Raw genomic sequence first — 24,136 nt, forward strand, 5'->3', positions numbered from 1 at the left:
AACCTAAAAATTCAAAACAAAGAAACAATGGCTGGCTTTCCCGGGGCAGAGAGAGAACTCCTGACTGTCAAAACTCGTCCTGCAGGATCGCTGGGACGGCCTAGTTTAGATTTTTTTTTCTTTAATGAAAAAGTAATACACGTAGAAGGCAGAAAATGTTCAGTGCAGAAAGATCTACAAACACCACTATCTTAATGAAGCTGCCTTTGTCTTCTAATATTTCTCCATATTTACATATATTTTAACAAAGCCTAATATATATATAATTTTAACTTCTGCTTTCACCTTTATTTTGTTTAAAAAATGAGTACCTCTGTTGCAACAGTCTTTATATTTATAAATTTAAAGAGTTACATGATATTCCACAAAATATTCCATATATTTACTTAACTATTCCTCTATATTAGCCGCTAGTTATTCTGTTTCCATTTACGTTTGTGTTTCTATTATAAACCTCATGGCAATAAATATAATTGTACATAATGTACATATAGCTGTATATGATGGATATGTACAATCTTATAGCTTTCCTTTTATATCTGCAATAACAAACTAGAAAACATGAAGGAAAAAATATTCCATTCGGAATGACAATAAAAAATATAAAGTGCTTAGAACTAAAGAAGTAAGATGCAAGATCTGTACTTCAAAAAACTTCAGGGGCCGGCCCAGTGGCTCAGCGGTTAAGTTCACACATTCCCCTTCAGTGGCCCGGGGTTCGCCCGTTCAGATCCCAGATGTGGACATGGCACCACTTGTCATGCCATGCTGTGGTAGGCGTCCCACATATAAAGTAGAGGAAGAAGGGCACGGATGTTAGCTCAGGGCCAGTCTTCCTCAGCAAAAAGAGGATTGGCAGCAGTTAGCTCAGGGCTAATCTTCCTCAAGGAAAAAAAAAATTTAAAAATGAAAAAAATAAAAAACTTCAAAGTTTTAATAAAGCGTACAGTTCTCAAAGAAGAGGGAGTCATGGGTTGGGCATAATTCTCCAAAGCCCAGTATATCACACCCCTTGGCTGCCCAGTACCATCAGATACCCTTTCTCTCTGTGTCCAAACTGGCTTTTGCTCAACTCAACCCAACTATCTCACATACACCTACAAGCTTTAACTTTCCCCATCATCGGGGACCAAAGTCATGCTCAATATCACAGCCAGATGAAGTGGAATCAGGGCCACTGTTCTCAGTGTCCCCCGTCTCTAGGGGAACATCCTTTCCTCCTCTAATTCTGTAGCAATCCCAGTGTCAATCAGGACTCTTAGTTGCGAGCAATGGAAACCAACCCCAGCAGATGTAAATTGAAAGAAATGTATTGAAATGGTATTGGGCAGCCTGCAGAATTATCAGGAGTACTGCAGACCAAACGTAAAAGCTAGGCTGGACCAAGGACATCTGGAATAAAGCCAGGGCCACTGCCAAATTCAGGCCACAAAACCAGTCAGGTGATGTCACTGTCACCTGCCACTGTGCCACTCAACACCAGATGCCACAGCTTGCTCTGCTGCCAGCGCTGACCCCAGAAATTCCATGTTCTGGCTGCTGCTGCTTCTCACTGCCAACAAGGTGGATTCACCACCAACCCCGCTCCTCTCCATCACCAGCTCCCTCTGCAAAGGCTGGGGCGGTTCCGTGGGATTGGCTCGCCTCCGTCACCGCCAGCACCCGGGCTTTAGGGGAGGCTGATGTGGGAGAAGTGAGAGTTTAGTGTCTGCAGTGGAAGAAAGCAGTGGCTCCTGGTGCTGCTCTTACGTGAGAAATTCCTCAAACAAGGGATGGGTATCCATCAGAATCCCATTCGCTATTCTGCAACCTGGACTATTAGACACTTAAATATTGCCATTCCTAAGCAATACCTCAGGCTAACAGAAAGAGAAATGCACACTTGTCCTGGAACATACAAAAACCCAACAGTCTGTCCCATTCTCCACTGCTGGGCCCAGGCTGGGGGCGGGGCCAGGGGCCGGGCTGGCAGTTCTTACAGAACCTGATCAGAGCTCCCTCTTTTTGTCAAAACAAAATGACACTTGCTTCAACCACGTAGTGGCGGCTGCTGCTTCTTTTCTTTTTGGACCACGAGCTCCAATGCCTTCAATCTTTTCGACAATCACTTTTTCCAGTTCCACTGAACTACTCTAAGGACAGCCAGATATCGTGCCCCCCCTCCCCACCACCACCCCCCCCTTCCCCATGTCAGGATCTCATGACTTTTCTGTTTTCTGGACTTTTCTTTCCGTGGCACAGGAGCTTCAGTCTTCAAAGCAGAGCACATCTCCTCAAGAACTACGTCTTAATGTAAAAACAAATGATGGTGGTTTTATTTGAATTTGCCCTGGCAATCCTTCCTCAGATCCATAGAGCCTTCTGAGGTTCTAGGACGCCCTGGAGTGTTGCGTGCTCCCCGCCCCCTTCCTTCCCCGGTTCGAATGCCCATTTACAATATGCCAGACCACAGACACATAACGCCTCTTCCTCAGCCCTCTCTTTCTGACTGTGGGAGCCCGCTAGGGCTGCGTCACGAAGGACCACAGACCCCAGGGGCTTAAACAGCAGAAACTTAGTTCCTCACAGTCCTGGAAGCTGGAAGTTCAAGGTCAAGGTGTCGGCAGAGTTGGTGCCTTCTGAGGCCTCCCTCCTTGGCTTGGAGATGGCGTCTTCTCCCTGGGTCCTCACATGCTCGTCCCTCTGCGTGTGTCTGTGTCCTCATCTTCTCTTCTTATAAGGTCCCCAGTCCTATTGGATTGGGGACCACCCCAATGACCTCATTTTACCTTAGTCACCTCTTCAAAGGCCCTGTCTCCAAATACAGTCACATTCTGAGGTCCTGGGGGTGGGACTTCAACGTATGGACTTTGGGGGAACACATTCAGCCCATAACGCTAGCCAGCCACCTGCCACTGTGCTGGGTAGGGACTGCGGGGTGGCGATAAACGTGTGAGCTCAGGACTCAGGCGTGCCTGAGTGAAGCTGGCAGGTTCCTCTAGGATCCCGCTTCCCCTGCCGTGGAACAGGGTCCACACAGTGGGGAGGGCAGCCCTTCCTCACCGGCTGGCTGTGCATGTGAAATGAGATCAAAGGCCAGAGGCACGCGAGGGCACTGGACACGTGGAAATCAACATCTTCAGATGTCATAGGGGAGACAGAATAATGAGATGGGCCCCCAGTCAGGGACTTCCCTGGTCACCACCTGCCCTGAGGACATGGGCTTGTCGCTAGATGTGGAGGAGCCCCGTGAAGGCAAGGAGGGTGTCCGAGGTGCCCAGTATGGGTCACTCCATGCTCGTGTACTGTGAGAATGAACATGGCATTCAGGAGAGGCTTCATTTCGTGCCATGCTGCGTGGGAGGCACAGGGTCAAGAGCGCCAGAGTTTGGGAGAGATGTCTGCTGGAGGACTGGGGGAGCCCAGTGGGTCCCTATATTTTGTGTATGTGGCATAATTTGGAATCTCTAATTTTCGGCAGCCTAGGTGAAGGGACAGAATTCTTTTCACATTTGTCACACTAGTCACACGATTGCCCCTAGGACCTTCCTAGTGAGGAAAAGGCCCTAGTGCAGGAGTGGAGAGGGGACGTGAGTGGACCCAGGAGGGAGGAGCTTGGATCACAGCACCAGGCCAGCTCCCTGGCCAGCAGAGGGCAGTGCCCGGGAGTCACACTGGGCACCAGGGACTCACTGGGGTTTTGGGGCCAGCTGTGCCACTCCCTAAGCTGCCGTCTCCTCAGCTGTAATATGGAAGGGGAAAGCCCACGTCAGCAGTGGTGGCGATGCACAGCGTGACTCAAAGCCAGCTTTTCTCATCGTGCTGCACTGCTATGCTAGGAACACGGCTTTCTCCATCCATGCACTCAACAAGGATTTATCATGCACCAGAAACGTGCACACACAGTCCTTGTCCTCAGGGAGCTCACAGGCTGGTGGGCGGAGAGACAACCAATGCTTTAACAAAGAAATAAAGGAGTCTGAAGAAGGGGAAGTGTCACAAAGGGGATGGTATCTTGGTTGAGACCCAAAGGACAGGGAGGAGCCGGCTGAGCAAAGAGGCAGCAAGGTAGAAGAGGGAGTTTGGGTGTTCTAGGAGTCGTGCAAAGGCCCAGGGGCTCCTGCCAGTGAGCAAGGGGTGTGGGGCTGAGAAGCTGCTGGAGGGGTGAGCAGGGGCCACTGCCCTCAGGAAACCACCCAGGTGGATAGCAGCAGCACATGCAAGAACCACAGGAGGCTTGGCCTCCAGAGGCTGGGCAGCATCAAAGCCGTTTGTTTTTGACTTCGGGAAAAACAGTCCACGCACCCGACAACGATCTTTCAAACAAACGGAGAGCTATTTGTTATCGAGGAGATCAACCAGTTGTTCTGCTTCTCTGAGACGGGAGAAAGCTGGATTGTCACAACAGGACATAATGAATGACTTCCTGCTTGGAGCAGAATCCGAGGGGTGTGTGTCATCTTGCCCTGGCCCCCGGGTGTCAGAGGGTGGGGGGCTTCTCCTTTTCTTAATCCCCCAAATGGAACCTCTCTGAAGACCAGTCCCATCTTTTGCAAACTACAAACAAATGTGCTGTTCATCAGTTTCTTGACTCTTACATAAGGACCCCGAAGAAAATGGACAGAACTTAGCGCCACAAAGAACCTTTTCTCTCCTGACAAAATGGGAGGCTTTCTTGGGTCAGAAAACAAGAACTACATGAGTGATTATAATTTGATTGTTACTCTGGTTGCCAAGAAACTCAAGGTCAAGTTTAGGTGTAGTAATTATATCTCTCCAGGATTCTGGTACAATTAATCCTGTCTCAATTGTGTCCTGAAAAAAAAAATTAAAAATAACAAAATTTAGTCAAACAAAATTTAGGAAAGCATGCATTTTCATTCAGTTCCCTTTTGATCTTCAGCTACATGAAGACAGCTTCTACACAGCTGCAGTTCCCGTGTGGACCTGTAAGCTCACACTCAACTTGGTTTTCTATTTTTTTTTTCATAATAGTAGTTCGCAAAGATCCTATTTCTGCTTAGATATCCTATTCGGCCTGTTCAACAACAGCACGATATTCCCCTGACTCACTGAACGTTGATACAGGTCATCCCGTCGTACATACCGTGAAGAGGCTACTGTTGGGCATGGCATGCTTTTCTAGATTTTCACTGTAATAAATAATTCTGCTATTACCAGAATAAATCAGTACAGCCTAGGAAAGATGTCACAAAAGGAGGAATAAAAACGGCTAATAAGCACATGAAAAATATTCAACCTCTATGATGATTAAAGACATACGCTGAAACAAGAAGACGCCTGTTTCTTTTGCCTGTGGACGTAGCCCAGATTAGACAAAGATGGTACTCAATGCCGGAGAGGAGGAGAGACGTGCTGCCCGGCTCATGTCTCTCCCCAGGGATGCGAATCAGTCCTTTCCTGGGGGCAGCAAATGCCGTTCTGGTGCATCCGCGCTCGCAGCTGAGCTGAGAGCACCCAGGTCTCATGGCAGCATGATTTAGAACCTCCCCTCCCCACAAACTTAATCGGCTTAAATGCCCACTAACAGGAGAGTGGTTAAGGAAATGTATACACAACTTCCACACTGTTCCCTCACTAGATGCGTAATGCAGATTTCTAATAAGATGGGGAAACGTTTGTGCTATAACGTTCAGTGAAATGCACAGCTACTCTCAGACAAGCCGGGGGCCTGGGCGTCAGATGGCCTGGATTCAAATGCCAGAGCTGCCACTCACTAGCCACGAGGATCTGACCCATGACCTCACCTATCTGAGCCTTGATTTCCTCATCTGCAGAACGAGAGTACTGGAGCCTCCAAGAGCTGTCGTGAGTATTAAGGAAATAGTGTGCGGGCACAGGCTACCTGGGCACGCACTCCAACTTCTCTTTCCTCTAACCTATTCTCAAAAGGCACCAGTAACCTCCCTGGGCTGCCCAGGGTCTCTGGTGCCTCCACACCTTTGCAGATGCTATTCCCTCAGCCCAGGAAACTCTTCTGCTTATCTTTCAAGGGCCAGTCCCATGTCACCTCTTCTGGGGGCCCTCCTTAACCTGGGAGGCAGTTAGCAAGCACCTCCTTTCCTGAGCTTTTCTGGGCTCTCTGCAAACCTCAAACTTGCCAGGCATCCTGTGGGAAGATTTTGTTTCTTAATTTGTTTTCGAGGAAGATTAGCCCTGAGCTAACTGCTGCCAATCCTCCTCTTTTTGCTGAGGAAGACTGGTCCTGAGCTGACATCCATGCCCATCTTCCTCTACTTTATATGCGGGATGCCTACCACAGCATGGTGTGCCAAGCAGTGCCATGTCTGCACCCGGGATCTGAACCGGTGAACCCTGGGCCGCCGAAGTGGAACATGTGCACTTAACTGCTGTGCCACCCGGCTGACCCCTAAGTTTTTTGTCTTTGATTTTTGTATCTAGCATTCATTCAGAAAATGGCACTTATCGTAAGTGGATAGCTTAATACATTTTCACAAACTGAATCCAACTTTGTAACCACTATGCAGACTAAAAATCAGATCATAACAGCCCCTGAGAAAGCGTCTGTGTACCCCGCCCCCCCATGTCCCCCTCCCCCGGTCACTAATCCACCTCAAGGGTCATCACAGTCCAGACTTCTATTCTAACTTGTTCTTGTCCTTCATATGGACAGAATCACGCAGTTGGCATTCTTTACTGTCTGGCTCTATTGTCACGTTGTGTCTGTGACAGCCATCCTGGCAGCTGCATGAATTGTGGAGCACTCACTTTTCAGAGCTGTGTAGTGCTCCAAGGTGTGACTACCCAGCAGTGTCTCCATTCTACTGTTGGTGAGGTTGGGCAGTTCCAGCTGGCAGCTCTCGTCAACAGTGCTGCTATGAACACTCCGGTACCAAGTCTCTCTCCTTCGGTGTGTGCATGCACATGTACGCGGTTCTGCTGGGTGTCAACCTGGGAGTGCAATTGCTGGGTTGGGATCCACACATTCAGTAAATGGTGTTCCTATGGGTCTTATTCAGCATCTTCACCTGCATTAGTTTGGTTTTCAGTTCTTCAATAAATCCTTTGATGGTTCCAACAGACTAATGCATCCTCAAGCACCGCTGACTGGTCGCAGTCATGAATTCCTACACAAAGAAGTGGCTCTTACAAACCCAGCTCGAAGGCTGCTTCCTGTCCGGCAAAACGAACCTCTCCCGGGCTCGTCACATTTCACAGGTGTTGGGATGTCGGCTCGAGTCTGCATCGCTGCCCGGACGGACGGGCAGTCCCCTGAGGGCACAGCCAGGTGACGGCCTGGAGCACGCCTGCCTGGGGTCGGCCACCGACCTGCGGAGCCCGGGCAACCCGCGCGCGAAGGGCGGCGGAAGGCGGGAAACCAGCAGGGAGTGGGTGCAGGGCTTTGCCTGCGTGGCCGCGTCCTGCAGGGAGGCCCCGAGAGGACACCGCCCTTATTCCCCCAAAAGGCGCCTCCGACCCTCGGGACGCCCCGCTGCCTGAGTTCGGGCCCCCGCCCGTTCCGCGGAGACGGGCGGAGCTAACCTTTGGTACCCAGCCCGCCGCGCGCCGGCGCTGGGGACGGGATCGGTTTTCACTCGCGCGGGAGGGGGAGATGAGGGGTGGTCGCGGTGGGCTGCCTCCCGCCCGAATGCGCCCCCCTTCTCTGGCCCCCACCCGGGAGAAGTTTGGGGTCCCTGCTCCCACCCCCTAGCCGTGGGCCGCGCGCCCCTCGGGGCCGGGGTGCCGGGAGGGAGGGGGCGCCAGCTGTCCCGACGGGGGGCGGCCCGGAGAGAGGGGACGGGCGCCCGCGGCCCCGCCTCCACCGCGCCCTCCCCCGCGCCCTCCTCCGGGGCGGGATAATTGAACCGCGTGGCCGGGGCCGAGCGTTGGCCGCGGAGGCTCGGCCGGAGCGTGGAGCCCGCGCTGCCCGCCCGCCAGCCCGTCAGCCCGCCAGCCCGCGCCTTTGTCCGTCCGCCGCCCGCCGGCCCCATGGAGCGCGCCCCGCCGTCGCCCCGGCTCCCGCTGCCGCTGCTGCTTCTCGGCGGCCTCTCGCTGCTGGCGGCCCGAGGTAGGGGCGCGGGGGGCGGGCCGGGAGGGAGAGGGTGCCCCGAGTCCCCGGCCCCCTCTGTAGGGTCTCCCCCGACCGCCCAGCCCCGCGCTCCCTGGGAGTTCTGGAGCGCTGGGCACTCGGAGCCCGCGCGCCGCCCCGGCCCGGCCCCGGCGACGATCCCTCCCCCTCACCCCACTCCTAGCTCCGGTCCTCATCCCCTCGCTGGCTTGGAGGCTGGTTTTAAAGACGGGATCCCCCTCAAACACACCCCGCTGCAGGCCCACTCACACCCATGCTGTCCATCCTAGGCCTACCCAAGTTGGGGGGGGGGGGGCTGTGGCCGAGTCCCCTGCCGCCGTGCTCTTTGCACGGGGGGCGCCGCTGGCACACCCGGTCTCACTGCCCACCTCCAACCCTAGAGAGGGGCTGTGGTACCCAGCTTGCTGATGAGAAAACTGAGACTGAGAGGTGGGGAGCAGTAATTTGCCCAGGAGACAAAACCAGTCAAGGAGTAGAGGGTGGACACGAAGAAAGCAGAAAGGAAAGGAACAGTCTGGAGATTTTCAGGCAGATGGTGTGTGGGGAAACCCCTGCCTGCCCTCCTGGGACACAGAGGGCCCCGAGGCAGAGGTTCTGCCCAGCGCCATACTTAGCTGGGGCTGGAAACAGGCCACTTCAAAACCCACCAGCCCTGCAGCTAGGGGGCCGGAGTCCCCACTAGCGGACCCATGGGCCAGAGCGCCCAGCCCCGAGGCTGACAGCGCCTGGCCGGCCAGCACTCAGCTGCACCCTTCTTTCTCCCCTAATCCTCAAGCCCTTGCTCCCCGGGGGTGACACCGGGTGCTGCCGATGAGAGCAGCTGCGGGTGAGCAGAGCACTGACCTCTGATCTCTCTGCTGACCCGAGGCTCGTCAGTCATTAGCCAGGCCCGCCCTCTGGGAGGCTTTGTTCCTCCTGTGACCAGGCGCAGACCAGAGCCCCGGCCACCCTCGGATCCCAGATTCTTTATCTCTGGCTTAGCTGAGTTTCTTTTTAAACTCTCCAGTGACCACCCTCCTTCTTGGTCAAAAGGTCACTTGTCTCAGCTAAAACGTGCTGGGGGATTCAGGGAGCGGCTGTTGGGGGGGGGGGGGAGCTGTGCAGAGGTTTCTCGGCTCACTTGCTGGGGGATTCAGGGAGCGGCTGTTGGGGGGGGAGCTGTGCAGAGGTTTCTCGGCTCACTTGCTGGCTGCAACAGACCTTTGTGGGCTCTGGGTGTTGCCGCCGCCGGCTCTGTCCTGGGCACGTCCCGGGGATGTCTCGTGGGGCGAGGCTCAGGGCTCAGTGTTGGCGGAAGAGCCGTCCCAGCCCCCTGGGCTCACGGGAGGCTTTTAGAGGAGATGGTGCTTGGGCAGGACCTGATCAGCCGGGCAAGGAGCAAAGACATTCAGGTGACCACTGGCTGGAGTGAAGGCCCAGAGGGGGCTCAGATTGGGGGCCACACAAGACTCTTGTTGGAAATGGAAGGGGCCCCTGAGAGGCCTGTATTTTACAGATAAGGACTCTGAGGCCCAGAGAGAGGGCATAGTTGACCTCTCCTGAGCCCCACCCCAGACCCTCCATCGTTGTTCTTGTCTGCCTTCTGTGTGAGGACGTTCGCCCGCGGCCTGGCAGCGCCCGACTTTGAAGGAACACGCAGGACCGGCTGGGCTGGAGAGCCGCACAGCCGCCCTTCTCCAGAGAGAGTCCTAACTTGAAGCGTGTAAAAGAAACCTCTTCGTTGCACACTTCGTTGAGAACACCTGGATCATCTGTGGCCTTTGGTGCTTTGGGGAGGTCCCTCTTTTGAGTTTCAACAAGTTTGCTATGGTTGGGAGGGGGGGCTGGGAGCCCACCCAGTCCCTCTGTGCGGCTGCGAGCTCGGCAGCTGTCAGTTTCCCTGAAGTCCTGTGGGGCTGTGCGCGGTGACACTGTGCCCACTCTCCAGAGAGCAGTGGGGTCCGTGAGGATACATGCAATTTAAAAGTGACCATGGGGAAGGCCATCAAGGGTGAGCCCGTTAGCTAATCTGCTGAAACTCATTTGGTGACCTGGTCACTGAAATGCAGAATGCTCTTTCGTGGAGCCACCGATCTGTCCTGTTTTGTCTGTCCTGTTGGGCTTTACTGAGAGCGGGGGTGGGAGGGAGTGGAGAGGAAGAGGGTGTTGGGAAAGACGACTGTGTTTTCTCTAAGACTTTCTTGGCCTCTGGCTCCAGCGGGCAGTGTTTCCGACTGATTACAGAGAAAGTCGGAGAACAAAGGCCAAGAGGACTTGGCTTGGAAACATGTGGCCTGCACCGCTGCCGCTCCTGGAAGTTTCCCAGTCGGGTGGCGGGGGCCAGACAGGCCGAGGGGGGCTGCTGGAGCACCAGATGCATGAAGACGAGACTCAGGGGGCAGCACCGGGGCTTCGGGGCCCACAGCTCTGGTCACCCCTCCCTCCTGGCCCTGCCCCGGGTCCGCCAACTTCGGGCTGCGTTTGCCGCCCCTGCTGGACTGCGGTGTGGGTGGGGGGTGGAGGCGGAGACCATGGCTCAGGCATCTTCGGTCCTAGTGTTTGCAGGATGGAAAACAACTCTGCGTGTCATGCCTCAGAAAAAGCCCTTGGGATGGTTTGGTGGTTTTCTCATTTGTAAAACAGAGGTAACAGAAACGATTTCTTAGGCTGGCTTGAGGATGGAGGGAGAGAACACAGGACGGTGCCTGCCATGGTAGCTGTACTGTTAGAATCTGTTATTTGTTCTGTCCCCTTCCCTGGGCTAGAACAGTATCCTTTTCCCCAAGATTGCTTTGAAAGTTCCACTAACACTGAATTTCCTCAGCCAGGAGCTGGGAAGGAGGCCCAAGCGGGTGACGGAACCTTTAGCCGTTAAGTGCCAAAGCTGCATTGGTAACGGTCGTGCAGAGTGGCCTCAGCTGGCCTCCTTGGGCATGCAGTCATTCATACGCTAAAGATCTGCTGAGGGCCAGCTCTGTGCCTGACGCTGTTCTAGGTCTTGGGGGTATGGCAGGGAAGAAGAGAGACCCGGCCCTTCCGCCCATGGGCCTCACGTTCCCCGGGAGGTCCAGAAAAGTGAACAGACAATTACAAAGCAACCCTGACTGGCAGAGAGTGAGGGAAGCCTTCCTGGAGGAAGCAGCACGCAAGCTGGCATGTGAAGGAGCCGGAGTTGGCTAGGTTTGTGGGTAGGGCTGGGAGGAGGGTGGGGAGGGTGTTCCAGGCAGCAGGAACAGCATGGGCAAAAGCCCGGAAGGTGCAAGAGAACATGGGAGCTTCCGGGAGTTGTGCCCCCCTTCATGCTTGGGGAAGACCACAGTACATCTCCAGCAGCCTCCCCTCCTCCCCGCCCCCCGTTCCTTTGAGGGCGGGGCTCTGTGAGCAGTGGGCACAGGGGCTGGGGCAGCTTTGCAGGTAAAGTTTTATGAAAACAGCCCTAATAGGGTGCACAATTATTTTGCCAGTGTATTTTATACAATAAAAGATTTTCCTTTTGGAAAGCATCAAATTATAACAATTTGATTAATAAGTGCTTTTGCAGGCTCCATGTGGTTCCAATTTCCTTGTAATGATCGATTGCAAATGTGGCCACATAACAAAATGTGGGGAGGAGGACACCAATATGTTGACTTTTCTGGGATCAGAGACTATTCAGCTTGGAGAGAGCTCGGAGACCCCGTGTCACCCAGCTTGTAGCCGGCACGGCGGGCCCCGAGGCTGGGCTCTGCGGCCAGTGCTCCTCCTTTCACCCCAGGCTGGTCCTGCCAGAGGCTGGGTCAGGAGGGAGCCAGGTGCCTGCTGCTCCAGCTGCCTGCGTGTCATCAGGAGGGTCCTACGTGCTGGGGCCAGCACTGGAAGGGGGTCAGGAGACTGCTCCCAATTCTGAAAGTGACTCGAGAGCTTGACCAGCTCCCGTACCCTCTGCGTCTGTTTCCTTAAATATGGAATGAGAACGCGCTCTGCTCTAGGAAATGATTATAATTGAAAGCTCTTACATTTCGTCACTAATTTGATTCTCTCAACAACCCTGTGAAGTAGGTACTGTTATTATTTCCTTTTTACAGGCATGTAAACTCAGGCCCAGAGCAGTTACATAACTTGCCCAGGACACACGGTAGTGAACAGAGGACCAGGACATGGGACCCCTGCTCCTGACCTCTGGCTGGACAGTGCTTTAACCCCGTGAGCGAGCGTTGTGCACTCCAGGGTGTCCTTAGGAAGAGCAGGCACTTTCCACACCCGGGGGAGATCATAGAAGCCGGGGCCACAGGCCAGGCCCTTGAGGGACTCACTGCCAGCTGGACAGGAGGTGACCACCAAGGTGATGGCACCCGCCGTGGTCGGGATCAGTGGGTGAGCCTGTCCTGTGCTGGTGGCAGGGCGGCTTGCTGAGGCGTCGAGCCCGGGGTCTGGCCTGGCCCTGCCTCTCGCCCGGGTGTGGCCCCAGCCAGGGCCTTCTCGCTGCCTTCTGGAGTGGGGCTCAGGAGGCTGGCAGGGCAGGGGGAGGTGGTGCATGTGGGGGCGCAGCGGGGATGCAGGGACGGCTGGCTCTGGCCACTGGGAGAAGTCTGGAACTGCTGGAGGGGAAGAGGGTCACCCCTTTCCTGGAGCCTCTATAAAGGAAAGTGCTCTTGGCTGGCCCTGGGTCCCGCGCCCAGCAGTGCGGGCCCCGCATCTGCAGAGGACGGCCCTGGAAGTTGTTTAGGCCGTGTTCCTGCTTGATCTGTCAGGACACCGCCCCCAGCCTTGCCAGCTGCTCCTGCCAGAGGGCTGTGCTGACGCGCCAGTGCCCCGAGTTGGGAGACTGATTCCCACCAGCTCTTTTGCCGACTTCCTGGGGGCTCAACCGGCAGGGGCCCTGGTTGCTCCTCCCCGGGGTCAGGGCCCAGAGCCGCCTTTGCCCCAAGCAAAGGGTTTGCGATGTGCGCTGTTACCTGCACTGCCAGCTTCAGGTCACTCAGGGGACGCCACACAGATGGGGGTCCTACCCCTCCTAATGGTAGCAAAGATGTGAGAGCCAAAGGGCCAGCTTTGGAGTCCGAAGGGCCCAGGGTGGGTTTTATGTCGGGCTCGTGGAGAATTTGGGAAGAAATAGTTTGTCTATCAGGATACAGAAACTGCAGATCAGCTGGTCCACTCTCTTTATATAAGTGGGGAAACTGAGGCCCAGAAAGGGGAAGTGACTTGTCCAAGGTCACTTAGCCGCTAAGTGGTGTCATTTGTAAGCTATTTTTCGGTTCTATTCGGCACACATTTCCCAAGCATCTCCTGGGAGCCTGGCCTGACCCCTGAGCTGTTTGTCATGCATCTATCATTTGTCAGTTTGTCCATTCATTCAGCAAGTGCTCATTGCGGAGGGGGGCCTCTGACTAGGCCCCGGGGGCATGTGGCAGACGAGGACCCTGCCACCTGAAGCTTGTGTACTGTATCGGGTTTCCTGCGGCTCCAGACCAAATTAGTGCAAACGAAGTGGCTTAAAACAACAGAGATTTATCGTCTCACCATCCCGAAGGCCGGAAGTCAGCTTTCAAGGTGTCTGCAGGGCTTCACTTCCTCTGAAATTTCTAGGGAAGGACCCATCCTTGCCTCTCCAAGCTTCTGGTGGCTCCTGGTGTTCCTGGGCTTGTGGCTGCTTCACTCAAGTGTCTGCCTCTGTCTTCACCTGGCCTTTTCCTCCTCTGTCCGTCTCTTTATAAGGACACTCATCATGGGATTTAAGCCTCACCTGGATGATCCAGGGTGATCTCATCTTGAGATCCTTAATTACATTTGCAAAGACCCTTATTCCAAATGAGGTCACATTCCAGTGCTCAGGACGTGCCGTATCTCATTAGGGGCCGCCGTTCAGTCCACTGCACATAGTAATAGTAATTACAGAAACACGCAAACATGTCGGGAGGGATCAGCACCCAAGGACCGTACGTGCCCTGACAGTGACAGCGGGACGAGGGTGCCTCTCAAGTGGGTGGAGCAGGCCAGGGACTCGAGCTGAGATGTGAGTGGTGAGGAGCCATCTATGAAAAGACTTGGAAGAGTGTTTGGGCAAAGGGAACAGCTGGCCAAAGGCCCCCCGGTGGGACCAGGTGTATTGGAGGGACTGGAGGAAGGCTGTGCCTGGGGGTGGGAGGAGAAGGAGGGGGATGAAGGGTGCTGGAGAGGGGGGCTGAGATGGGAGGGGCCAACACAGTAATGGAGGGCCTTAAAAAATTAGCATGCCGACTGTGGATTTTATCCTAAATGGGCTGGGAATCCGCTGGAGGATTGTAAGCAGGGGGTGACATTATTTGACTTACATTTCTAGAAGGCTCTCTGGACTGCGGCATGGGTTATACAGAGATGAGAGTGGAGGCAGCATAAGCCAGCATGGAGGCTCCTGCAGGATCCAGGGCTAAAGATGCCCTGGACGTGGGGCTGGCCCAGTGGCTTAGGGGTTAAGTTCCCACACTTCACTTTGGTGGCCCAGGGTTCACTGATTCAGATCCTGGGCGCAGACCTAGCACTGCTCATCAGGCCATGCTGTGGTGGTGTCCCACATAAAATAGAGGAAGACTGGCACAGATGTTAGCTCAGTGACAATCTTCCTCACAAGAAAAAAAAGGGAAAGCAAGATGCCCTGGATGAGGTTGTAGTCTGGGGGCTGGCGAGCAGTGGGAAGATCTAGGGTGTCTGGGAGGTTGAGTGGGCAGGACTTGCTGAGGGATCGGAGAAAGAGGGTGAGAGAGAAGGAGTGATTCAGGCTGACCCTGTTACTCTGGCTGGAGCAGCTAGACGGATGGTGATGGCTAATTACCCAGACGGAGAAGGCTGGCTGAGGGTGGGGGTGGGGAGGTGGAGGGAAGAATCAGAGTTCTGTGTGGACACCAGAAGCATCCTGTCAGATGTCCAGGTGGAGCCTGGGCTCCAAGGTGATCGGGATGCAGACAGAAACTTGGGAGTCTCAGCTCAGGGATGAGGCTGCAGGAGACCACCCAGGGAGATGGCAAGAGTGGGGACAAGGGGTCACGGGACTGAGCCCTCTCTGGCAATTTGAGAGGGAGAAGCAGCAAGGACGCTCACCTGCTCAGGGGTTCCCAGGCCCTGGGTGGTAGCTGGGATGTTGCCAGGACTGGTTTCCAGATGGGAGCCATTAGAATATTTTTATGCTAATGGAGTGAGCCAGCATTTTTTTTGAAGCTATTTTTCCTTTTGATCGTACTATAAGTTTTGCTACTTACACACGCTTCTTATTTTGACCCAAGACTTCTCTCGGCAGCCCACTCTACACCGTTCCTGTCACTATCCCCATTATCTGTTATCGGTGTGAGGACACTGAGGCACAGAGAGGCCAAGTAGCACACTTATGGGCACACAGCTGCTAAGTGGCAGCACCGGGATTTGAACCTGAGCAGCTCGGCTCTCGTGTTGTATTCTTAGGCAGGACGCTGAACTGCCCCCACTCATCTTTCCAACTGAAAAGTTGTGATTTTTGTTAAGTCCAGCTTCGGGGGGAAGCCAGTTTCCTTCGGCGTTTTATAGTGGATGTGTCTGAGCTTTCCAGTTGGAGTGGGATTCAGCTGTCGCCTCTGTGTTTGCTCCATGGCCTCATGGCAACTGGCTTCATCTCCCCCGCCACACACACACACCTCTCCCCCTTTCATAGAGTTGTGAGGATCACATGAGATCATTTGTTCATTCGTTCTTTCACAGGTGTTTATTGAGTGCCTGGGGCAGGCATGGGGCAGGCATGCGGCAGGGTGCAGAATGAGACGAGCCCGTCCCAGCCCTCGTGGCCCTAAGTACACACACAGTTAATTATTTGTGCTACGTGCTGGGAAGTTCAGGGTGCAAAGAGACTGTGCAAGAGACTAATCGGATCTGCCCCCCGCCCCCCCCCCCCCCCCCCCCCCCCCGCCACCTGTGCATGTGTGATGGTGGGCGATTAGGGAGGAGTTCCTGGAGGAAGGGACCTTTGAACTGGTGTGGGTGTGAATGAGCTAGCCCGAGGGGAGGAGTGGACCTGGGACCACCCAGCCTGTGCAGCTGCAGCTTCTGAAGGCCAGGTGCAGAGGACGCATGACCTCCAGGTGACTGGAGAGTTGAGAGGAGAGCCAGGGAGATGGGTCCTGCAGAGTGGGATGCTGTAGAGATGTCCGAGGGTAAGGACGTGTGACCGTGTCCACTGGCCTTGGTCCCAGGAGGTCAATGCCTGGGCCAGAGCTGCCTGGAGGGATCAATGTGGGAGATGCTTCTCTTCCCCTTCCCAGATATGTGCCTTCTGGTCCTCTCTTGCTGCCTCCTATTAGCTGGTTCTCTATCCAAGACCCCTCTCTCTCTGTGATGGGTGCTGGTGTGTCGGGGTGAGGGCACCAGCAGCTCTTGTGCTGGGGCAGGGTCTGGAGCCGTAAGAGCTCAGGCATGTCTTGCTTCCTCCTGGGCAGGGCAGGTGGCCTTGAAGGGGAAGTGGGTCTGTCCTCATCCTAGACCTGCAAGGGGCACAGAGGCACTGGCACCCAATCCAGTGACAATTGCCTGGCATCTCCCTGTGCTGTCCCCTTGAGGACAGAGTCCTGCCTTTTCGCCTCTGGATCTCTCACCCTAAGCCAGAGCCTGTGCATAGAAGGATCCTAAGAGGGGCTCAGGAGGGGAGGGCCCCTGGAAGGGGTGGGCTCAGTCTCACATGGTTCTCTTTGCTTGGAATTTCCTGTTGGCATCTCTGTGGGTGGCGTCTCGTTGCATGTCAGGCTGCGGCCCAGCAGAGTAGGTCCTGGACACCATGGGGATCTGCGCCAGCTTTTTGCTGCAGCTTTAGTCAGTGCTCTGGGGCAGATGGGGCACGAGCCTTGCAGGGTGGCGAGTTTAGAAGACACGCAGGACAACATCAGGATCCCATTCACATTCCGAAACACCTGAGGCCCTTGGCTGCCTCTGAGGTTTTCAGCTCGAGCAGAGGAAGTCAGGAAAACTGACTTGCTCACCAGCTTCTGATGACACACCTTTCCCCCCTTCTCATTTGTGCACAGAGCTTGTCAACTTTTTATTTTCCCAAACGAGAATATTAAAAGATAAAATAAACAGAGACCAAACCAACTCCCATCTCGTATCTCACCATTTCACATATATAAAGGGCATTTTAATGCCCCATGTTTTGGACGGACAAGGTCTCAGAATAAAAGAAAGCCTTTAGGGATCGGCCCTGTGGCCTAGTGGTTAAGTTCAATGCGCCCCACTTTGGTGACCCGGGTTTGGTTCCCAGTCATGGACCTACACCACTCGTCAGCAGCCATGCTGTGGTGGTGACCCACATTCAAAATAAAGGAAGATTGGCACAGATGTAGCACAGGGTGACTCTTCCTCAGCAAAAATAATAAATAAATAAAATAAAATCCTTTTAAAGAGAATCAGGCTGGGTTTTGGAAAGGTCCTTTGTTCATTTCCTTTTCTCATTTTGTTGCAATCCGATGGAAATTTTGTTAGACCAGTGTCCATACATGAGGTGGAGTTTGGAAAGCCTTTCCTTGACTCCAGGACAACTCCTCCACCCAGTTTACAGATGAGGAAGCTGAGGCCAGGGCTTGCTCCAGGTGGAAGGACCCTCAATGGTGGAGCTATAACCAGACCCCAGGCCTCTGGAGCTCCAGCCCTGGGCCTGTCCCACAGCAACACTGTGCAACAAGTAACCTGGCTGTTTAATCTCACTGGCTCGAGGGCCCATCAGGCATTGCCCAAAGCCCCTGTGATGTTCACAGCTGGCAGGCTGACATTCTGGAAGCTTCCACCTAAGGAGCCATACAGAACCCCTCCGACTGCCAGCCAGCATCTTCAGTCTTGGAAAGAACATGTGTCCATATCTTTACTTCTCAACAGGAGCATGTGCTCCTCCAGACCACGAGCCTCAGCTGCCCCAGAACACATAGCGAGCCCTTGGCATGCATCAAATCACCTGAGTCACAGCCTGCCGTCATCCTGATGGAGACTCAATTCACCTGGAGGAAATTTAGTTTTAGCTGCTGTGACAAATGGTATCTGACACCTGTGAACCGGGCTGTCTCTGTCCACCTGCTCACTGATTACTTCGGGCAGGTGTGTCTCTTTCCTGAAGAGAGGTGACGTGGTGGGGTGTCGGCCATCTGGCGATGTGTCAGCCTGGGGAGTGTGTGATCCCTTGAAAAATAACGTCCACCCCATCATGATGCGCTAACTCCTGTGTTTATATTATTTTGAAGATCCTGTTCCTTTCTGCGGTCAGGTGCCTGTTGAGGCACTTCCCCTGGGTTCTCTCTTTGATCTTCCCAGCCCTACGCAGTGACTGCCCCATTTGCCAGAGAGAGAAAAGGGGGCCCAGTGAGGTTCCGTAAGACGTGGAGCTGGGTTCAGGGCTGGGCAGTCTTAACCCACAACGATGCCTTCCTTTGGAACGTCTGAGTGGCAGGCTAATGAGATTTTGCGAGAGTTTATTCTTGGTTTAGGTTCAGTGTTGTGCTTTGTGGATCTAATCCGCACAGTCAGATTACAGGAACCAGAGGTTCAAACTGTGTTGCAGTGAAGCTTCTTCTCAGAAGAGAGGGAGCTGATCTGAGAGAAGATTCCACACTGGCCCGAGCCTCGCTTCTCTCCCATGAGCATCTATGGCCCGGGGATGGGCGTGGGTGGGCGGCCAGCATGGGGTCACCTGAAGTAATTTCAGAGATGTTAGCACTGCTCCGAGGGGCGGAGAAGGAAGCAGCGATGGCCTCGTTTGCTCCAACTGGCTCTCCTGACACGATGTGGGAGGGCCACTCGGATGTGGCGGGTCTGTGCGCTCAGGTGATGTCTTTGATTTTATGCCCTCCTGGAGCTGCTGCCGGGGGTCTGTGACTGCCGGGTTGGCCTGGTCGATGGGATGCTGTGGACCTCTGCAAAACCCTGGGTACCAGTGAGGTGTGGTGTTGGGTAGGAGGTGTCACTTGGTCCTTTTCTTGCCCCCAGCCCCGTTCCAGCTGCATGTCCTGTGTTAGAGCGGGGCCGTCGCCTGGGAATCTCCTCCCTCTTTCCCCTCCACTGACGTTGCTGAGTTCCTGTGTGTGTTTGGGGGAAGTGATGCTGCATGGCAGCCTCCTTGTCACCTCCAGAAGAACTCCAAGGTGACAGTCACTTGACCCAGCTGCTTGCTCCTTATCTGGGAGCAGCTGGGCTGACTCTGAGAAGGCGCCGTGTAGGGGTGTGATGGGATGTGCAGGCGGGGAGAGGGTGTTGACAGACAAATCCACAAGTGAGGGCAGGAGACAGGCGCCTCTGTGGTCCTCAGGTAGTCCCCAGCTTTGGTGAAGGGGCAGTAAAGCTAGGACACTGGCTTTCAGATAACTGAGAGGTGCCCCAACCCCCAGGTACAATGAGCCGGCCGAGGTGCCCGCAGTGATGCAGTAGAGAAAAGCCAGAGCAACGCTGACCATCAGGCCCTCCTGCCTCTCCTCCATCCGTCCGCCCTGTCCACCACCCAAGACATGCTGTGGAAGTGTGATCCCAGGGATTTTTGTTTTCACTTTTAAATCATCTTTATTTTGGTTGCGAAGTTGCAATTTACTTTGTTACTAAACATTTTATCTGTTCCCATTTGAGGTCTCGTAGCTTGCCACGTAAAACATTGTATTCACTTCCAAACTGCGATACAAGAACATTCTAAGACACCATTTACCAAATTACCTCTCTACGGTATTCAGACTCGCGCCTTAAAATGACATCACTTGAAAACGGCAAGCGAGTTAATCAGCAAAAACATCCAATTCTTTTCCTGATGAAGGGGGGTACCAAATGGCACACAAACACTCAACTTTTTAAATGTATTTTTTATTGTGATGAAATGTACTTAACATAAAATTGCCCATTTTCACTGTTTTTAGGTATATAGTTCAGTGGCATTGAGTACGTTCATGTTGTCGTGCAGCCTTCACCACCGTCCAGCTCCAGAACTGTGTCATCTTCCCAACTGAAGCTCTGTCCTCGTTCAGCACTAACTCCACATTCCCCCCACTCCTGGCGCCCACCGTTCTACTTTCTGTGAATTTGGCTCCTCTAAGGGCCTCATACCAGTGGAATCATACAGGATTTGTCCTTTTGTGACTGCCTCACCTCACTTAGCATAATGTCTTCAACAATAAAACTTGAAATGAAGTGTTTAATTTAGTGTTAGGTGCTCAGCTCTCAAAAGCAACAATCATGGAGAACTTGGCATTAATTTTAACCCAAGGATGCATATGTAACCGTTATTCTGCGGGACACAGGGAGAGAGAAATAGTGGTCCACAAACCAGACTGTCGTACTCAACGTGGTTTCAGTAGAGTAGCTGGTTGGGACCTTTAGAATCTGAACGCAGTGGGTAATGATTTTTCAAACCCTTCCTGCAGGTTACAACACACATTTCTAGGGACTACAGTTTCCCCAGTGAATTCTGAGGACAAAGCGGGGACACCAGCCCGGTCTCCCTTGTCTGCACTCTTTCCCCGGTCCTCTGCGCCTCCCTTTCTGACCTCATTTGATTTTCACCACCGGAGTAAAGCTTGTTTATTACGGAGGGGATGAGTATGAAAACAGCAAAGACAACTCTTTCTGTCCCTTTCTAATTGGGGTCGCTTGGAAGAGCTGCCCGGGGGTGGAGCAGCACTTGTTTTTGTGCTTTAGAGAGCCTGGTTCCGAGAAAGCAATGCTCCCAAAGAGGTGAGTGGCTTTATTTGTTTCTGCACGTAAGTTAATAACAGACCTTTTCTGGACGGGATGCACACGCTTTTAGACCAACCTGCAGGAGATGGTACCTTTGGTGACATCTTGAGCTGTGACACCGGACAGTTCACCCTTCTGTCCACCAGACCCCTTTCCCTGCAGCCCCGTTTTCCTCTAATGGGCTGGGGGCAGCTGTCTCCAAGGCCAAGAAAGTGGCAGTTCTGGAGTCTCAGAGCCGTGTCCCCAGCATGTCCCTGGCTCTGCTGAAATCGCAGCCCGCCCTGCGCTTTGCTGCCAGGGGCTCCAACAACGATTGTGCCTCGGGGTCATTCCCTCCCTGCGAGGGGGCCTGTTTGCAAGCAAACTACATTTCAAGGATGGTCTTGCCGATGAGGCCCCTGGTTGAGATGCTTGTGGGCCAGTCCTGTTTAGTGCTTGCTGAGCCTTGCTGCTCGTGCTGGGCGTGGACGGGTGCTGCGGGGGTACTGAGACGAGAGATACTATCCCTGGCCTGAACGAGTTTTTAATTCTGGAGGAGGCAGACCAGAACAGCTTTGGAGGCTGCCAGAACCAAGCTTGATGCCTGGCTTTGCCACTCGTTGGCCCCTCTGGCTGTGTGACCTGGAGCTGGTGACTTAACCTCTCTGAGCCGGAATTTTCTTCTCTGCAAAATGGGGAACACAATGAACTGGTGTCACTGGGTTCCTGTGAGAGTTAAGACTCACAAAGGCTGGTGCCCTGCCTGGCACATGGTGAGCAGTCAGTCCTGATGGAGCACCAGTGGAGATGGCAATGATGGTGGGGAGACAAGGTGTTGAGGGACATCTCGCAAGAACTGGGTAGTGTCTGGGGGGAGGAGGTGACAAGGCTGGACAGAGAAGGACCAGAGCCTAGAGGGGCCAGAGCCCTGACCGAGGAGCCGGATGAGAGGTTGGCAGGGAGCATCAGGAGCCCTGAGTGATGGCTGAGCATTGCGCAGACCTGGCCACCCACTGGGTGGGGGCGAGGACACCTTGATGTTTATGTTCACATCACTGTTTGGTGACTTAACTCCATTCAGCTTCTTCCATTCTTATTTACATTTAAAGTCCAGGTTCCATAGCCACAGCCACTGATGTGATGGTTTGGTGGCGGGGCACTTAGGGCACGCACTTTAGAAGACAGCAGTGAATGGGGGTCGAGGAGGGATGGCGGTGGGAGAATCCCTGACTGCCTCTGCGCACCAGGACCCCACAAGAACCCGGTGATGCAGGGTCCGTGCCCCAGTTCATGGATCAGGAGCCTGAGGCACAGGCGGCCTCAGGAGTTGGCCTGGGGGTGGCGAGCTGCTAAGTGGGGTCAGGGCTTCGCACCCAGGTCTGGCTGACGCTGCGACCTTCCTCCACTGCCTGCACTGCCACGTCCCCAGAGCAGCCGCCAGCCCTCCAGGGGAGCATGGTAACAACGAGGGCTGGCGTTCCCCTTGGGTCCCCTCTGACCAAGCTGGAGCGCTCAGCCCGTCCCCACGTCAATAATTCAGCCTTGACCAGGGGCCCATGAGCTTGGGCCAGTTAGCCCGGCTCCAGCTGGCCACCCATCAGCCACAGGCCCTGGCTCTAAACAAACCCCTGTCACCCTGGTCCAGTCGCAGGGTCGGCGGGACTGTGCAAGCAAGGACGCCCCTCAGGACAGCTGTATGTGTCAAGAGTCTTGAGGATGTATTCCCTGTGACCCGGCTTCTCTCCTTCGGGGACTGTGGCTTTAATCATGACTTCAGGAGTAAAGATACACAAATAAGGATGTTCGAACCAGTGCTGTTTGTTCCCGATGGTGAAATATCAGATGACATAGACTCCAAGAGGGGGAATGGGTCAGAAACGATGCCACCTCTCCTCGACAGTGTGACACCATGTGCCTGGCACGGAGGCATGAAAAGGAATTTAAGGGCCCAGGGGGTGAGAGATGGTGAATGCACGGGGCCTTCTCTACAGGGCCCATCAAGTGTCGGGGCTGTTTATTAGGATGAGGACGGTGATGCCCTGCCCAGGGCTGCCTTGTCACTGTCCAGCCAGGCTGTGGTCCCTGGTGAGCTCTCCGTGCCCTCTGACGGGGCCGTGCAGGAGCTTTCCGTTGGCTGACGGGCGTCTCACCCCCAGGGAGGGTACGCTGACCCTGGGCAGCTGTGAGGCTCCGTTTTGCACAAGTTCCAGTTTTGTGGCTGTTTGGAGCATTCCAGTGACATTCCAAGTTTCTGGACTGCGGGAAGGACTTAACATTTTATTGTCCTGCTGAGAATAAGGTTCAAAGAGTCAAGGCTTCCCAGCGGGAATCGTTTCCAAATGTTTCTACAGCTCAGGGCACAAAGCTCTCGCCCCGCTGAGCCGGCCGCGGGAGTCTGAGCTCCACCTGCGCCTGCCCTTCTGGGAGTTGATGGAGGCTCTGGGGCTGCTGCTCATCCCTCGAGGCTGCCGCACCCCACAACGGGGCCCTGGCTCCCCCATCTCATGGGCAATGGCAAGCAAATCCCCTTTGTTCCTTTAACGTGTAATCAAGCCGCTGTTTAACCGAGCACACTGTGTGCTCAGAACTTCATAAGCTTTATCCATCTTCTCAGCAACTCTGCAAAGGAATTGTGGGCCCCATTTTGCCGCCAAGGAAGCTGTGGCTCAGAGGGGTGAAGTGGCCTGCCCAAGGTCACAGAGCAAGAAAGCGCTGGAGCTGGGATCGGAGCCCAAGTCTGACTCCAAAGCTTACGCTCTTTTCCTCAACTCTGTAGCTGCTGCCTGCCAGCTTTGTGTCGAGGTGGAAGAGGACGAGAGGCAGGCCCGGCTCTCAAGATGGTTGTGGTTGGGAGGGGAAGGCAGACAGAATATTGGAAAACGGTGAGCTGTGCTCCACACACACAGTGAGATGTAGGGGCAGAGGGCCACCCAGGCAGGCTGCAGGAGCGGGTGATAGACCGGATGGGGGGTGGGCCAGGACTGGAGAGAGGCTGTGAGAAGCCACGAGGGCTCAGACCACAGGCAGGAGAGCTCAGTGGGCCCGGATGGAGTTGGGGTGAACGGGGAGCCCGGGCTGGCTGTGCAGGGAGACCAGCCTCAGTGTCAGGCCATGTGGCTGGGTCATAGTCATCCCAGGGATGGACCACGGGCCATATTTTATCTGGCAGGTAAGGTCCTTTGTTTCGTGAGTGCTTTTCTTAAAACCAGTTGAAGCAAGAATGAAGGGATGAACAAATGACTGCATGGGAGCATTTGAGACAATCCCCGTGACTGTGGCTCTCCCTCATGGTGGCTCTCCTGCTTTGGTGCGGGGAGGCTCGTGGCACCATGTGAGTCTCTTATGCTAAGGTACATCTCCCATGTTCACTAAACAGCATCATTGGGGAGTACGGAGAGGGTACAGCTGAGGTAGGGATAGACTGAGTGGCCAGGTGGCAGTGGACTAGGGTGCTTT

At 54.4% G+C, this 24,136-nt stretch overlaps 1 protein-coding gene and 1 long non-coding RNA gene across 5 annotated transcripts in view; one reads left to right on the top strand and one right to left on the bottom strand.

Annotated features, from left to right (window-relative positions):
* Window positions 1–2,293: 2,293 nt before the first annotated feature.
* LOC111771105 (uncharacterized) lies at window positions 2,294–7,408 on the bottom strand. The gene is made up of 2 exons (XR_002804762.2): window positions 6,730–7,408; window positions 2,294–4,794 (listed from the first exon to the last, which is right to left on the bottom strand). It is a non-coding gene; the product is annotated as an uncharacterized lncRNA (long non-coding RNA).
* Window positions 7,409–7,784: 376 nt separating this feature from the next.
* FBLN1 (fibulin 1) overlaps window positions 7,785–24,136 on the top strand; it is an 84,765-nt gene continuing 68,413 nt past the window's right edge. The window contains exon 1 of one of the 4 annotated variants that reach the window (XM_023631591.2): window positions 7,785–8,029. In XM_023631591.2, the coding sequence (XP_023487359.1) occupies window positions 7,951–8,029 (79 nt within the window). In that variant the 5' untranslated portion in view covers window positions 7,785–7,950. The remainder of the gene's footprint in view (window positions 8,030–24,136) is intronic. The other 3 variants (XM_023631592.2, XM_070254283.1, XM_070254281.1) reach the window with 3 other exon arrangements.

Source organism: Equus caballus, chromosome 28 (assembly GCF_041296265.1).
Source record: "Equus caballus isolate H_3958 breed thoroughbred chromosome 28, TB-T2T, whole genome shotgun sequence".
NCBI lineage: Eukaryota > Metazoa > Chordata > Mammalia > Perissodactyla > Equidae > Equus > Equus caballus.